The sequence below is a fragment of the Cryptomeria japonica genome, chromosome 10 (genome assembly GCF_030272615.1).
Source record: "Cryptomeria japonica chromosome 10, Sugi_1.0, whole genome shotgun sequence".
NCBI lineage: Eukaryota > Viridiplantae > Streptophyta > Pinopsida > Cupressales > Cupressaceae > Cryptomeria > Cryptomeria japonica.
The window spans coordinates 367679797-367697257 of record NC_081414.1 but is presented as its reverse complement, the minus strand read 5'-3'; the positions used below and the strand labels follow the sequence as shown (position 1 = coordinate 367697257).

At 34.4% G+C, this 17461-nt stretch overlaps 1 protein-coding gene across 1 annotated transcript in view; it reads left to right on the top strand.

The window, feature by feature from the left end:
- Positions 1–7119: 7119 nt before the first annotated feature.
- LOC131079949 (heparanase-like protein 3) overlaps positions 7120–17461 on the top strand; it is a 46723-nt gene continuing 36381 nt past the window's right edge. Inside the window, exon 1 of the mRNA XM_058017987.2 lies at positions 7120–7335. Coding sequence (XP_057873970.2) covers positions 7120–7335 — 216 coding nt within the window. The remainder of the gene's footprint in view (positions 7336–17461) is intronic.

Here is a 17461-nt window from a genome sequence, read left to right as displayed (position 1 = left end):
TTTCTGGCCAATATTTTAGGGTTAAGCATTATTATATCATAGGAGTATGCTCCTGAAATTTCAGGAAAAAAGCCGAAGACCATGTGCATTTCTGCCATGGTCCGACCAACTTTTTACCACATTTTCAGGATCGTTAGATATGATAATATTAGAGAAAACCCCCTAGTTACAATTGATTCCAAGCTTTTTTTATATACGAGATCGGGCCTAAAAGATCAAAATAGGACATAATTAGGGTTTGTGATTAAATGACTTATTGGAGGAATAAAATGGAAAGGGGTACACTTAGGGTAAAGGGCCCAACTTTATAACATGTAAAGTGATGAAACATGACTTTAGATTTAATTTAATTAATTAATTAAATTCTTAAAAGGAAATGAGAAATACAAGATGCAAGACACACTAAGGCGGTTGCTAACCTAAGTGTGAAATTGTACCACCCTAGCAAAGGTGTACAATTTACGACACTATAGTATCAACTCCAGCTTCAACTGATCATTCTCATAGGTAAGCCTGAAACATTGATCTAATTTGTCTTTCAATAATTGAGTCAGACTTTCTTCATTCTTCTTTCAATCTTCAATCTCCTTAGTCAGCTTCATTACTATGGATTGCATCTCATTCTTCAATACAACATTCTCTCTAGCAAGCTTCTCATATTCATCAGAGTTGTCCTGATTTTACATGCTTTGTTCTTCTTTTTCTTTCAGTTTGTCCATCAGCTCTTTCCTCTTGTCTCTTGAATTGTTCACTTGATCTTTCAAATCATTAATGAAGTCTTCAGTTGAATTCAAGTTTCTCTTCAAGGAATTATTTCATTTCTTGTTGCATCAAGATCTTCAAGAGCCACACAAAGTTGTCTCTGCAAACCGGAATCCATTGATTCAATCTCCCGGACCTTCCTCAAGTGGTTAGGCTTCCTCGGAGGAACTAGGCTCTGATACCAATTGTTGGAATCAATGAACACTGAGAGGGGGAGTGAATCAATGTTCTACAAATTTTGAATTTGTTAATCTAATTCTTCAACCATCGGATGAACAACAAAGAAAATAAAGTGTAGAAACACAAAACAAGTAACCATGCAACCATAACACCAATATTTTTATGTGGAAACCCAAATGAGAAAAACCATAGTGGGATTTGAACCCACAATATTATTCCATTATGGCCAGTAGCAAAACAATATTACATAAGGGGAACACACTTGCATTCAAGCACACTTCCTAGAGCTCACTACTCAAGTTACAAAAACAAGGCTACAACCCCAGAGGAAGTCTCACTTCCTTACACGAGATTACAAAATAAGTAGAGAACTAGAAAATAACATCTGACTATGCCAACTATCAGTTTCGGTTAGGCACAAAGTGATCCACTGCACTGTTCTAATAAACTGCTATGTTATTCTCTACTAGATCAACACAATTCAGAGTGAGAAACTATTCTCAATCGCTCCAAAAACACCACATATATTATTCCTGACACCTAATCCATTAACCCAAACGGTCTTATATATCTGGATAGTCAAAATTAATCTCCCACAAGTTGGCTTCACCAAATATAAAAAATGAAACGTGTAGCTGCAAGTCGGCTTAGATTTATTTCCGAACCATATGTTGGACCCAAACTACATGAGCACGTGCTTCCTATAGGTCTCACATATCACTCCATACACATTTCCAATCACTGAGATTAACATAAAGAATCCGGTCACACGTTACACCATAAAAAATAAAGAGTACTTTGTTTTACTATTTTACCGGGCATCGAACCTTCAAATAGGCATAGGAATCAATACTAGAGGGTGGATTGGCATGATAATCTTCTTCATATACCCAACCAATTAGTCGTCGATCACCGAAATTAAAACTACTTCACCGGAAATCATAAAACTGTATACTGAGTTGTGCTGATAGTCTTAGTTCATAAGTACTATATTCAAAACATCTGGTTAACCAAAATTTCATACTGGATCAAGTCAATAGACTGGGTTGCCATCAATGACAACTCCTAAGAGTCTACAAGCATCAGGAACTATCAATATTCATTGGAGCATCACCAGAATACCAGAGGCCAACATGAACCATGAAAGGTGCTAATAAGAAGAAACATTCCATAGGCCTCATTCAAGGGGACCAAGAAATGGAAAGGTTTACATATGCACAATAACCTATTTGGTAAACATAATGCTACCCCATTAGGATCCAATGTGTTTTATAACATATGGAGGGCATGTTAATTGTGTAAATGGAATCTCTTGTAGATTGAAGCTATTAATTACTTAAAAGGGGAAATTGTCAGGTATAGATCGACGTGGTGTAATATAGAGCATAATGGTAAATTACTTGCTCTACTCCAAGGTTGTTCAACTAGAAAGTGGAACATTGTAGGGTTAACTACCTTGGATAACTTGTGATTTATTCACAATTTGAAGAGTTGGGAAAAATTCAAGTTAGAATATTTCTTATTTGACAAAAATAAGTGAACTCACTTTGTTATTTGTAGATCACTTTCTAATTTGAAAAGACCAATCATATATGTTTCTGATTCTGATTACATTTCTAGGATAAAATGGGTCGACAATATCCCTCTTCTTAATCTTAATGCTAAATGTTTATAAGTATCTCACTCAAACTCATGATATATTTATCCATACCAATAAGATCTAGAAATTAAAAATGTCATGAACTATGGAAAAGAACACTTGAAGCATGTTTGTCTAATTGTTTTAAGTGGCAATTGTTGGTTCAAAATCTTATTATGAGTAATACCTTTGTTATATGTCTTTTTTGTGGTGACGTGGAAGATTTCTTTCATATCTTTTTTCAATTTCATTATGCTAATGTTGTTTGGTCTCTTTTCATTGGTAACATTAGTGATTGGAACATCAGTAATGAAGTTTTCTAGTCTGAAGCTCTGATGGATTTTGTTCCAGGGTTAAGTAAGAAATATAATGTCTTTTGGCTTGGTTTGTCTACTAACATCCTTTAGTTTTTGTGGAACAAAATAAATAAGAACATGTATTAGTGAAAGCAGAGGGTCCCTATTAAGTCTACCTATAGACTCATTATTCTCTTGATTTTGGAATAGGTTGCTTTCACATTGAAACTTCCAAATGATAGGTTTATCAAGATAATGGAGGAAGGCACCCCAAGCTACAAAGAGGGCATCAAAGAAGCAATTTTTTGTCCACATGATCTTAGGAAGATAGACAAGAGGTTTTTAGAGGAGAACCTTGACTTCCAAAATGTATATTATAAAGAGCATGTGTATTGACTAAGAAGGGATGAAGCAATTAGAGATTACAAAATGACCCACCAAAATTTTGACAACTCCAACTGGGAGAGGATCTCTCATCATCTTGGATGGCCCTTTGACTCTTTTCAGATAAGAAGGACTAAGCCAAAGGAGGACAAAGATAAAGGCAAAAAAAAATTCAATAAAGAAGAGGATGGAGGACAAGAAGAAGGAAATGATGATAAACACCAGTATGACAATGATGATGAATGACTTAACATTTTTTATTTACTATTTAATTTTGGCTAGTACTTGTTAAATGTAGTAGGTTAATACTATATCAAACTCTGATATGATTATATATATTTCAATGGAATGGTATAATTTATTTTGTCTTATTTGGGACAACCTAGAATGGGCATAATTTTAGTTACCACCTTGATCATTATCATGTAACTAAACTGTGTTTTTAATTATATATCAGTAAATGACTTCCAATTAAAAAAAAAAGAAACCATAGAAAACACTAGTAGTATAGATCTATCCATGAAAGGCCTACATAATATGGAGGCCTACATAGACACCTTGTTAGAGAGCTCTATGAAAGAGGTCATTTTTAAGAAAGTCATCATTCCATTGCATTGGGGGCACATTTTCTTATTATACCACCATTGTCTTACCAATATCCCTGGAATGGATGGCTAGCACTTGCATGTGACCAATAGCCCTACTCCAAATCTCAAAAAGGATTCTAATAACTACCTCACCCTAGATCAAACAATCTAATTTATATGGCTATGGGAAGTTTGGGAAGCCAACCATGAAGAATAAAGCCCCCCTTGTCAATAAGAAAAAACCCTTTCCTAGGAGGATCAAGAAACTAATGAGAAAATTGTTAAAAAGGGAAGGAAGTTGTTTCCTGTAATAACCCTAAAGGGAACATAAGACCTTAAGAATCTTGAACATAAAACATAGTTCAAAATCAAAACCCATGTTAGATAAAGTGAATGTGGTTGTGTCTAATGGGAATGAGAATAATTTCTATGAACCAAAGAACTCTAAACAAGAAAATTCTAAATAAAGTGATGATGGTATTAATTTAAGCCCAAATGTTATTGGTTTTTAAGAAGAAAAAATCCTTGATAAATCTAACTTAGAGCGTTCAAAGAAAACTACAAATACTAAAATGCCCAAAAATTATTGGTGCTACTGCTAAGAACCTAAGTATGCAAATCTAGACCAAAGGTGGCAAATAGTCAACAATGAGGCCATCAAATAAAAAGATAAATTTAGAAAATCTATCAAAGAAGTATGAAAAGAATAAAATACAAAAGACTCAAACCCCTTATTAAAATTGATCAACCTAAAAAGAGGGGAGGTTAAGGAAGTGAACAAAAATTAGTGTGCACCTTATACAATTTACTACATATATAGGAAGAAAATAGATATCCTTCAATAAATCATGCATGAAATAAAAATAAATTTAAGGAAGTTGGGGGATTGGAACAATGATATGATTAATTTGAGGAAAGAAAGCCTCAATTTTAATGCAAAAAACTTCATGTTTTGACAAAAGGGTAACAAAGCCAACTCAAAAAATGAGAAAGTTGTGATGAAAAATTTCAATTAAGAGTCAAGTTTTTTAAATGCAAAGTTGCACATGATATTAATGTTGGGCATGGTGTTTCCATTCATTTCAAAGGTTCAAATAAAAGGTGCTACTAGTATTGTCATTGACATCATAGAGTTTGAGTTATGACAAAGTATTTGAGAATAGTGAAGGGCAGAGTCATGTATTGTTGGATACTCACTTAATGTTACCATAATGTTCCAATATCAATTGTTACGGATTGTCTAGAATATTTGTCAAGGTCTAAAGTATCTATGGTATTTTTTTGAGGCATGTTGCTTAAAGATAGTACATGTGCACCTATTTGCACCAATAATGGTTTATGGCTCCACATTCTACCACAGTTGAGAGTTATGGCTTGTAGTTTGGAAGTAAAGTAGGGTTGGACATGAAGTATGTTAGTATAAAGTTTTAGAGGTTTTGGTCAAGTGAAAAAAATATTAGAGATGACAAAGTGTTCATAGTGTTAGCTAGTTGATTTTACAAGTGTTTTGGATGTTCATGCATTAGAGAATTGTAATGTGTGACGAAGCGTTTGGAGAAAGTATGGAACCATTTGAGTTTGTGTTAGGTAATGCATAACATGTTGCCATTGTTGGTATAATGTGTGGGCTTTAGGACTGAGCTGACAACACATTTGGCTTTAGGATTTTGTTTATGGTTGACTCGTAGATACTCTAATTGTGTTCTAGGATGACATGTGAATATAATTAACCTTGTGATGCATATATATTGTTGATCATGTTTTTTTCCTTAGTATCTATTGAGAGAGTGTGGTGGAGAAGTTGAAAATATGTACCATGTAACAAAGTGTATGAGTTATGTTGCAAATCTTATACACACTACGAAGGGGTTTGGTAGCAAAGCTAATCTCACTGATGATGCAGTTTGAGTTTGGAGGGTCTATGTAATTCATGTTTTGTATCTCACATTGATAATTGAGGTTGAGGTCTCATTAGCCTATTTGGTGCTCAGTTCTTGTATAAAGGGATTAGAGTCTCTTGTAGGTTGGTGCTTGCAAATTCGTTGTAAGGGGATTAGTGTCTCTAGTGGGTTGGTGCCCATAAACATTTGTAAGTTATATGTTTCTTTGTGAGTTGGATTTGGATAGTAGATCCAAGCAACCATTCTCACTATGGTTTTTCCATTTTGGCTTTCGACATATATCTGGTGTTCTCTTTTATGGATGTGTCTTTATGCTTGTCATTTGGTTGGTTGGTTTAATGTTAAATTAAGATCAAAAAATGCCACTAATGATGAATTGGATTTGAAGTTAAATTTGGGCATGTATTGATCCCCCTACTCCCATCGGCACCCCCCCCCATATGTGTGTGTGTGTGCGCATGTGCGTGTCTAACAATTAGAAGAACGAGAGGCTATGTCAAGCCTTCATGACTTGGCAAGTTCTCTTGTTAGTTAATTGTTGGTTCTTTTGTTGCTGTTTTTAGTTCTCTCTCTTTATTGTTAGTTTGTTATTACTATTAATCTAGACTTCTATGTTCTATACATGACTGGTTTATAATCTAACTTTTATTTTTTTTAAATGACCCTTTGTTTTTGTTTCCCCATATATTTGATAAAAACATAATAAAACAAAGACCAAAAACCAAACCACATACTTAAAAATAGAATAAAAAACATCTAAAACAAATGGCAAAACCTACCTCTATAATATTCTTAAACCATGGTCAATATCCCCTCAACTTTTAATTCGGATAAGATTTGAAACAACAATAAAATATTGTATTTAGATACAATGCTATTTAACTAATAATTTTTTAAAACCTAATCATTTTGGTATTAATACTATTAAATTTCAAACAGCACGTCAATGCCCTTAGGAAACGCCCAAGAGAAGAAAATTTCAAATAAAGCATGCGACCTGCTCTCTTACCGCACTTGTATTCTTCATCCATACCGATCTTTGCCCACCATTTACATTCTCTGTTTCTGCAAAAACAAATCATTTGTTTTCATAATTTCACTCCTTGCTTATTCACCTTGGTTTTCCTGTAAGACCGGGTATCACAACCACCATGATTTCTCAAATAAAGAAGTCTTTTTTTTTCCAATCCATCGAAAAATTCAAACTTGCAATTCCTTTTGATGTCCATGTCAATGTGAGATGAGCAGATAAGTCTGAGAATCGAACCACCTCATTACCAAAGATTGATCTTTTCATATCTGCTCTGAATTCCACCCACTTCCACTTTACCAGTACTGATTTCTTTGCACCACAAGAATAATAAATATCGATGGGTTTGTGTTGCTTATGGATTTGGGCCTGCTGGAACATATTCTTCCAGCGGCTGAGTATGAGTACAAGTACAAGTGCTTCTGTGTTTATCAATGGAGACGCCGCCATAGCTGAGACGGATGCTGATTTTATATGCGCCACTTTAGACTGGTGGCCGCCTGAGAAATGCGATTATGGGACTTGCAGTTGGGGAAATGCTTCTTTGCTTAATTTGGTAACTTCCTTTCACAATCTCCCACTTTGAAGAATTCAAAATATTTTTCATTTTTTTTTTCCTTCTTATAAAATTATTATATTTTATTTTTTTTAAATGGCGAAATCAATATCTCATGGGCAAACGGCTATCTAGCCTCTAGGATGTACCAAAGCATCATTGTAATGTATGAAGCATTGTAGGAACTAGATAGCTATTCCCCTTTCATGAACTGCCTCCAACCATGCATGGGGAATTCTAGGGAATAAAACCTATGATCATCGTCCATATTTTCCAAGAGTCTGGCGTACTTCTATTGTTGGAGGATTATGTGCTATTCTTGAGTCCCATAGGTTGCTTTGGCTTTCGTTATTAAAATCTTTCATTTATTTATTCATTTATGAAGGCTTTCTTGTAAAATCACCTTCATGTGCATGAGCTTCCCTCCATCCATGTGATTGTGTTTCTAGGGAGTCAATGTGTGACCATCATCCATTTTTTTCAATAGCTTGATCTTATCTTGAGGGCTTGCTTATAATATTATTGTTGACTATTTAATTGTTGACTTTTTTTATATTTTTTTATCTTTATGATTTTTATGCATGAATAAGACATAAAATTATTATTGATTATTTAACTATTGCATTTTTTTATTTTTTCCATATTTCAACTTTTATATGTATTAGAAGTTTTGTTATTACTTCAATTTAAAAAATCAATTAACTAATATATTAAGTTGCCTCAAGGTTGAAATTTAATTGCATGTTATATAGCTTTGATCGGTAATGGATATGATGTTCATCTATTAAGTTAGTTTGTATGTTATGTAAATTTAGAGTGTTGACTAACAAAAAAAATTTATAAATATAAGGTGAATGTAATTTTAGGTTATTTTTAGATAAAGGATGATTTCAATCTACAAGAAGATTTATTTAAATAATTTTTTGTATTTCAAATATTTATTTTGGTGATGAACATCACATATTTTCATGAGGGAATTTATTTCCAAGAAGTTATCTTTCTATTTATATTTTATTTAAATATTGTATCTTTGTCCAATCTTAGAAATTAGAAACTTTATGTGGAAGCCCACAAGACCAATTATTTTTTAGTATGTTCCTTTTTATTTACCTTATATTGTTCAAAAGTAAATTGTGTTATATGGGTGATGTAACTTTCCACCAAGATAAACTAGCAAGGAATCCCAAAAAATGTATGATTAAGTCATATCACTATTACCTTATTTTGTTCAAGTTAAATGAAAACTACCAAGCTTAGGGTAAATTAAGCATTGCTAACCCACCTCTAATATAAGAATTTATATTCAAACTTATAAAATTTTATTCCATGTTTATTGAATTGTTGAATATTTCACTTACAATTAAAATAAGCCATCAATCACAATTGTGTATGAATTATTCAGATATATGTTACCTTATTTTAGTTATGTATTTTTAAGCAAGTGTAGAAAGTGGAGTGGTAAAATACCAAATCCCCCTCATGCTATTTTCACAAAAAGCCTAAATATGTAGTTATCATGTTTAAAGTGACAATATATAACCTAGCTTAACCTCCCCAAATAAATTATGTAAGAGTCACCACCCACTTATCCAATACCCAAAAGGATCTTCATATATTACTTTGATTGGCTGTATAATTTTATTTCTAAATAGTATTTAATAAGAAATATTAAAATTTAATATATCATGTTGCATTTCTCATTATTTACTTATAGGTTGAATCTAATAAATTAGTCTACAAATTTCAAAATACATCATAGTTTCCTCAAAAAGAACCACTAATTTTGTCAAGATTCCTAGACCTTCAGGTCGATTAAAAATGAAGCCTGGAAATGTATGGCATTATTCTAGATCTACCTAGATAAAGCCAAACAACCATCAATTGCAAATTTGATCAAATAAGATTTTTTCAGGTTCCACTTTATTCTAACATATTTCCCTTAGTCTATTGATCTAAGTGAGCAGTTATATTGGGCCTCTATTCATTGTTAAGTTTGTCTAAAGGGTAGTGTCAAAGTATAGTCGAGTCATTGAACTTTCTATTACTATTCACATAAAAGATAAACTTGATACTATAATTTTCAATCTAACTAGATTACATTCTTTGATGATATAATATTAGGAATGAAACTAATATCAGGTATTGTTGTTGAATAATAAATAATTTTAAATTTCTTTTAAATTTTTTCGCACAAGATCTAAACTTACCTATTGTAATATAAAAAATGGTTATTGAGTTTTTTACATGGGATTTTTGGTGTGTTAGAATGGGTTATCATCAAAATAAGACCATTTTTAGCTAGTCTTTAGCATTTGAGTGCTTTCAATAGCTTGTAACCACCTTAGATAATGTATAGTTTGATTTCCTTACATGGTACTTGGGTCCTTATTTGAATTCATCTGACTTGTGGTTATCCATACGTCATAAAGGGACAATTTTAAAATAAAGAAAATTGTCACTATATTTTTATCCATGATCAATAATTTAAGAAGATCTTTCACCCTCAAGTTTAATGATTGTAAACACTCAATTTTAATGAAGATACTTCACCCTCATTAAAAAAACAAGAGTTTTCTTCTAAAGAGGACTCTTATTCTCAATGCACAAGAGTGATGATCACAAGTGAAGTTGAAGATTCCAGCTTTAGACCAACCTTAAAAAATATATCAACTGAGGTTTTAGTGGCCTTGTAGAATTTATATATGGTTTATATGCACAAAAAGGATGAGAATTGTCATAGATCAAAGACATGATATTTTCTTGGTCAATTAATATAGTTTTTTGTTGTTGTTGAAGTGAGGGGTTAAGGACCTTTCCCATATAGTTAAATAAAAAATAGAAGATTATATAGTATGTCCCAACTAATGGGAGATAGAGCAAAAAATAATACCAAACTCAAAGACTAACTATCAACTAGACTCCTTGTTCCATAAGATCGTCAAGACATTGTATTTTAAGCTAACCTCATGCAAGAGTATAAAACATTAAATCAACTGCAAATCAAATAGTTGCAACTCATAACACTTTAACAAATTAAATAACATCACTAGTATCAACCTCATAAGAACTATTCCCTATATTTACCAATTGTTGGTCCTCACAACTTGAATGGCAACTAGGTAATGAAACACAATTCAAAGATTGAATATCCTTGAATAGCTAACTTTCCTACGGCAAAGGCTCATTTATTTATCAACTAGGGACATAAACTTGAAATGGGCCAGCATTGTATGTGCACCAAGTTCATATCGCAACCATTCTATATTATTGCAGGAAAGGAAATTCATCTAAAGTAAACACACGGAATCTTAATGAACTAATACTTAATCTTACAACTGGAAATTAATTTAAACAACTACTGTTAAATGATAAAGTTTTGGCAAGCAATAGAAACTACTCTGTTGTTGTGGTTGTAGGAACAAACATAGGAACTGTTTCCAATGGTTGTAGGAACAGACAATTGCAGAAGCAACTACTACAGAAGTATGAAAACTAACTAGAACATACAAAGGATTACTCACCAAGTGGGTCCCCTTGAGTGAGTATCTCCAAAACTTCATATTATAATTGTTTAAGCATTCAAAATCATATTGATCTCTTTATTTCATCTTGACTGTGAAAAATACATAAAATACCAGAAGACTACATATTACAAATATTATGGTTGTTCTCTACTATCCCCGAGAGGAGAGAGATCCCTTTATTTATAAGAAAACTTATAACAAACTTCTAACTGGTCAACCACATTCCTACAAAATAGGTGAACGAGATTTATTAACAAGAGAAGAAGAAGTCAGCATAGGAAAATAGGAAAATAGAACAACATTTGTCCTACAACTGAGAAAATATAGCATGACTTTCTTCCTAGATCTAAGCTCCACTAAGAACAATTATAAATGTTTTCATAAATCAGTCTGCTGAAGAACCGGTCAAGTGGTTTCGATCATTACTGCATTTCTCTGACTAGGTCTGCATTGCGGTTATATACTTGATACTCCTTTAAACCCCCATTTAGTCTTTACTTCACCCTTGTTGACCCTGCATCATGATATTAATGTGCACAACAAACATGTGTATATACTAATGCTAACATGATATAATGTAAACCATATTTATAATTGATTTTAGCTATTTGCATAGATAGATTATTTAAAACCATTATATAACATCCTTAGGTATAAGTTAAACTAGTTTCAAAAACACTTAAAAGGTATCAACTTAGGAGAGTATTATAATCCAAATGTCATCTAATCACAAAACCTAGGAAGGAGTATCATATCAAAAATCTATCAAAATAGAGCCATTATTTAGGCTCATCATCTCCCCCTAACCTAACTTCTTGTTGATCCTCTAGCAACAGGAAAATTTTGGATTCTTGCATTGATTCAAAAATTGCCTGGAGTAACCTATCCAAAACTGCCCGCAGATAAGCTCCAGTAGAATCCTTTCATTTTCTCCAATCTCTTCCACCTGGTACGTTTTGCTGCTTCATTGTATGGTGGATCACTGTCCCTGCATTCCATCAATGACCATAGAAGGATTAGAGGCTGAAAACTAAGAGGCGCCCAATATCATCCCTTTGTTCTTCCCAAGTGCATATACTTGGGTGCTTTGTTTAAGGCTGCATGGTAGTTTTACACACAGTGTGGCTCAGATTGCCTTAACTCATCTATCAGGTTATTCCAGCATTGGACTATATGTCCTATTGCTACTTGTCCTTCCCTTGGAGCCATTTGTTTGTATTCTTTATACACTTCTTCCCTTAAGGGTAGGATATCCTTTTCACAATCTGGCTCATACACAATCTTTTGCCAATCAAAATAAAGTCGCCTAGGTTCCCTTGATTCAACCCTTAAGGGCAGTGAAAGCTCAAGTTCTTCCTTGTGATGTACCTGAAACTGCTCTCCCCTTGATATTTCATTATGCATCCATGATATAAGAGCTCTCAATTGGATGTCTCCAATGTAGAGGAGAGGGTTCCAATCGACATCATTAGGAACAACATAGTTATGTACATAAAGTTCACAAAGTAGATTTTTAATTGTTGTAGGAAATGTCTGATAAGCATTGTAGAATTCTTTTGGTGTTTAAAATGAGGGACTTAAATCCCTGACAATTCTCATCATCTGGAAACTAAAGTGGTGTTCTCTTAAATACAGAGAGTAAACATGAGGAGGAGCTCGACATTGCATTAGTTGTGGTACCATCGTGGCTATTGTTTCCACCTTAGCTTTAAGATGAGCAATTTCCTCGTCCTTTTGTTCAATAATTTTCTTCTACCAGTCAATTATCATCTACATTTTTACCTTTTCCAATTTCCAGTCCTCATAGAGAGCAAGTCCCACCGCATGACTAGTAAGGGAAGTAGGTGGCCTATGAATAGGTGCCCTAGGTTTCTTCTTTTCAACTTTGCTCCCTGCTTCAATAACCTGTTCTACAGCAGATGCTAAGTTGTCCAGCCTTTCAAAACCTACTTCTTTCTGAGGTTGCTCAATATTTTGGAGTTTCCCCCTTTCCTGAAGCTACAGTTCATGTTCTTCCTCCATTAATTTGTAGTTCTTCCTCTTTTTCTTGTTCCCTTTGGGGTTCATTAGGTGGAGAAGGAGGGACATCATCGTGAAGTAGAATTTGTTGTTCTTGTTCTGGGGAGTCAATCAAGATGGTAATATTTGGCTCTATTGATTGGTCTTGGGTTTTAAGCTTTTTACAGAGCCTACCACTACTTCTTTGAGATTTTCCTTTTTTCGGCTGCAGGACTACTTCCTGTAGCCAACTCTTCAACTACTTCAATGGTTACTGGAGAAACTGGTTTTACAACTTTTCTTTTCTTGGCCGTAGGAGGGGGTAAATTCTCACTTTTACTTTTCTCTTCCTTATGTTCTATGTCAACCTGTTTTTCTTTGCCCTTTTCCTTTCGTGTGGCAGCCCTAGTTTTTCTTAGACTTTGAGAAGGAACCCCTGTTGTAGCTTCTTCTTGTAAGGGTTCCTCTTCTACAGGAATATTTTGTTCCGATGATATCATGGAGGATGAGGGTTCAAGAGGAGAACCAGGTTTTTCAAGGTTTTCCAAATTTTCTTGTTTCTAAGATGGAAGTGGCTCCTCTATAATCATGTTCTCTACCCTAAACATTCTAATTTCAACAAATTCATTCCAAAGCATTGGAGAGACATCTCTCAAAGATATTTCAACTAATAGATTAATTAGGCAATGATGAGAAACAGAGTGAGGCCTACCTTTCTGGGTCTCTGTTGCACTTATGGAAAGAAGGTTGTACAATAGGCTTGGAACATTCATCCTTCTTCCATGGTGTAGATGACTTAGGAGCTTGAAGTGATGGGAATGTAGACATGAGAACCTTCCTTCATAGGCTAAATACTTTAAAACATACAATGCTATTGCTTTCCATTCAGGTGGAAGAGATTCTCGCCTAGTTCCTTGTCTATCTAATACTAATGGGGGGTCTCCCCGACGTGTAAATTATGCTCTTGCACTGTGTGCATCCTTGGATTCTGAGTACTTTTCCCTGTCTATTGGTAACCCAGTTACCTCTGCCATATGTTCCTCTATAACCACCACTCTTAAACCTTTTGCCTGAGCTTCTCCATTTGAAAATGTGTGGGTAAATTCCCTCACAATTTATTCATTAAACTCTGTCAGCTTCAAAAAATAATCCAGCCATCCATTGTTACGAAATATTGGTTCACAATCCTGGTCCTGAAAAAGAACTTCATGGACTGTTGGCTCATGATGAACAGGTGCACCACCCATTGCAGTGATAACACTTTCAACTCTATAGTGGCATCAATCTGCCCAATTTCTGCACTTAGTTCTGCACTACAATATACTCAATGTGCCTTTACTTGGTCGAAACCTAGCTACAATCTAAAAATAGCTCTAAGTAGACAGACAAGAAGAATACAAGATATCACCTCAAACTAGAAATTTGAAAAATAAAATGCAATCCGAGAGGACATCATAATTATCTGCTAGAGTCATTATCAATGTACTCCCCCCCCCCCCCCCCCCCAACCTAAGGTTTGACAAGTGTCCACACATGCGAAGGAGGACTGAAAAAGGACAGTATGCAAAATATCATAATTATAGTTAATATGGTTTAATTATATACATGCAACAAAAATAAATACACATGAGCATACCTGACATCATGCGACAATGACTACAGCTTGAAGACATTGAGCCACCATGCATGGAAAATGAGGCGGAAATGGATGGAGTGAAAGGAAAGAAAGAGTGAATACGGAATGGAATATTTATTATGCAGAAAAGTAATCCCTCCAGATGTGGAAGTATTTATTATGATCATGCAGCAAGGATTTTAAGATGGAGTGGTGATGGCAAAGACGTCGCTAGTTGCTGCAGGAATCTCGACATGCTTGGCAATGGAAAACTGTTGTAGAAAGTCATCTTTGCTAAGAGGTTTATGGTATAAGTGCACCCGATGACCATTGACTAATAATTTAAACTTAACATGATCTATTGTAGATAATTTGACAGCACCATTAGAGAATGTTTCAACTATCTCATAAGGTCCTAACCACCATGTCTGTAATTTTACCAAATTATCTTTATGCCTCAAATCATAGAGAAGAGCCCAATCACCCAGCTTGAATGATTTATCTTTGATATAGTGATCATGCCACTTCATGCGCTAGTTTTGAACAGATTCGGTATGTTGTAGGCCGTAATTTCTTATCTCATCTAAGACATTAAGCTGTAGGAGCCTTGCTTCTTGTGCTACAGAAAGAGTCATATCTAAGGAAATAGTTGTTCTCAAAGTTTTATGCTCAAATTCTACAGGCATAATTGCTTTTTTCCCATATACCATTTCAAATGGTGTAAACCCTGTTGTAGTTTTCCAGGTGGTTCTATAAGCCCATACAACTTCAAATAATCTGCTAGACCAATCTTTTTGGTTGAGTGCTACTGTTGTGGTCAATATTGATTCAAGCTCCCTGTTAGTGATCTCTGCTTGTCCATTAGCCTGAGGATGATAAGGAGTGGATTTCCTACGCTTGACATTGTATTCATTAACCAGGGTTGTGATCAGAGTGGAAATGAATTGTGCCCCTTGATCTGTTACTATTTTTCTAGGAACTCCATACCAAGTGAAGATTTTTTCATATAAAAATTCGGCTACCTTATTATCTTTGGCATGCTTGAAGGCTTTGACCTCTACCCATTTAGTGACATAGTCGGTACAAACAAGAATATAGGATCGACCATTTGATGATGGATCGATTGGCCCAACAAAGTCTAGGCCCCATTTGTCAAATGGTGTAACAACCACCTGAGGGTGTAGAGGCATTTCATCAGACCGAGTTGGTCTTCCCATTCTTTGACATCTGTCACATTTCCTGGTGTATTTAACTGCATCCTTGTGCAAGATTGGCCAATAGTACCCTATAGTTAATATCTTGAGAGTTGTCCTTTTGGCTGCAAAGTGACCTCCACAAGGCTCATCATGATAGGCGTGAAGTATATCATATTTCTCATCTTCCCTTACACAACGCCTCATAACTTGATCTGGCCCTGTATAAAATAAGCAATCTGCTATCCATGAGAAGTTGAAACTCTTTTCTACCAGCAATCTTTTTTATTTAGGTGAGAAATGTGGGGGTATCTTGTTAGTTGCTAGGTAGTTAGCTATGTTAGCATACCATGGACTATTCAAAGTGATGGAAAACAAATGCTCATTTGGAAAAGAATCATCAATGACCTCAGAATTGTATGGTGTTTGAATCCTTGATAGAAAATTTTCCACTACATTTGCTTTCCCTGGTTTATCTATGATAGTAATATCAAATTCTTGCATTAATAACAACCATCTTGTCAATCTACCTGTAATGGAGCTTTTGTTCATGAGGTACCTGATGGTTGCATACTCAGTATGCACAAAGATTTGATATCCAGTTATATAGTGTCTGAACTTATTGAGGGCATAGATGATAGCTAACATTTCCTTTTCAGTAATAATATAATTTAGTTCTGGTCCTTGCAAATTTTTACTGGTAAAATAAATTGCATTTTCCAAAACTCCTCGCTTTTGCCCCAAAACTGCTCCTATTGCGAAATTGGATGCATCTGTATGAATGTGAAAAGGAATTGACCAATCAGGTCCTTTAAGCACAAGGGCCTGGGTTAAGGCTCCTTTTAGTTTAGAATATGCTTTTTCACATGCAACTGTCCATTCAAACTCAACATCCTTTGTCAATAGAGAATACAATGGCCTTGCTATTTGACTAAAGTCCTTGATAAATCTCCTATAGTACCCTGCATGGCCTAGAAAACTTCTTACATCCTTTTGTTTAATCGAGGAAGGAAGAGAAAGTATTACTTCAATTTTGGCTGGATCTACTTGAATACCTGATTGAGAAATACGATGCTCCAACACTATTCCTTCTTGCATCATCATAAAACATTTTTCATTGTTTAGGGATAAATTGTGATCTTCACACCGCTGTAATACTTTGGTCATATTTTGTAATGCCTCCTTAAATGTAGTCCCATAAGTAGTAAATCCATCCACGTAAATTTCCATACAATCATGGGATATGTCTGAAAATATACTGAGGACAGCCCTTTAAAAGGGTGCAGGAGCATTACATAAACCAAAAGGGAGGACTAAATAGGCATATGTACCCCAGGGGCAGGTAAAAGTGGTCTTTTCCTGGTCTTCCAGAGCTATTCTGATCTGATTATTGAAGAAGTTGAGAAAATACAACTTCAGAGATCCCAAGAACACCTGTTAGCAAAATACTTGTCACAAGAGAAGATTGGAGACAAAAACATAATAAAGGCTCTGAAAAAAAGATTATCATTCAAAGAGGGAATTGAAAAATAAAGTTACAATACAATCCTTATGACAGGAGAATTAGAAACCCTAAAGATGTGCAACCCTAAAGAGATAAAGAGTATTTAATAATTATTCTAATTATTAAATACCTACAATATTATTAAATGCCTAAGTTTAGCTTAAGTGTAGAGTATAATAGACTAATAATTAAATAAATAATTATTAGCTAATACAAGATAACTCTAACACCCCCCCTTTAGATGAACTTAGGGAGTAGCTAAAAAACTAAATGCATGAAGCAAGAAAAAAAA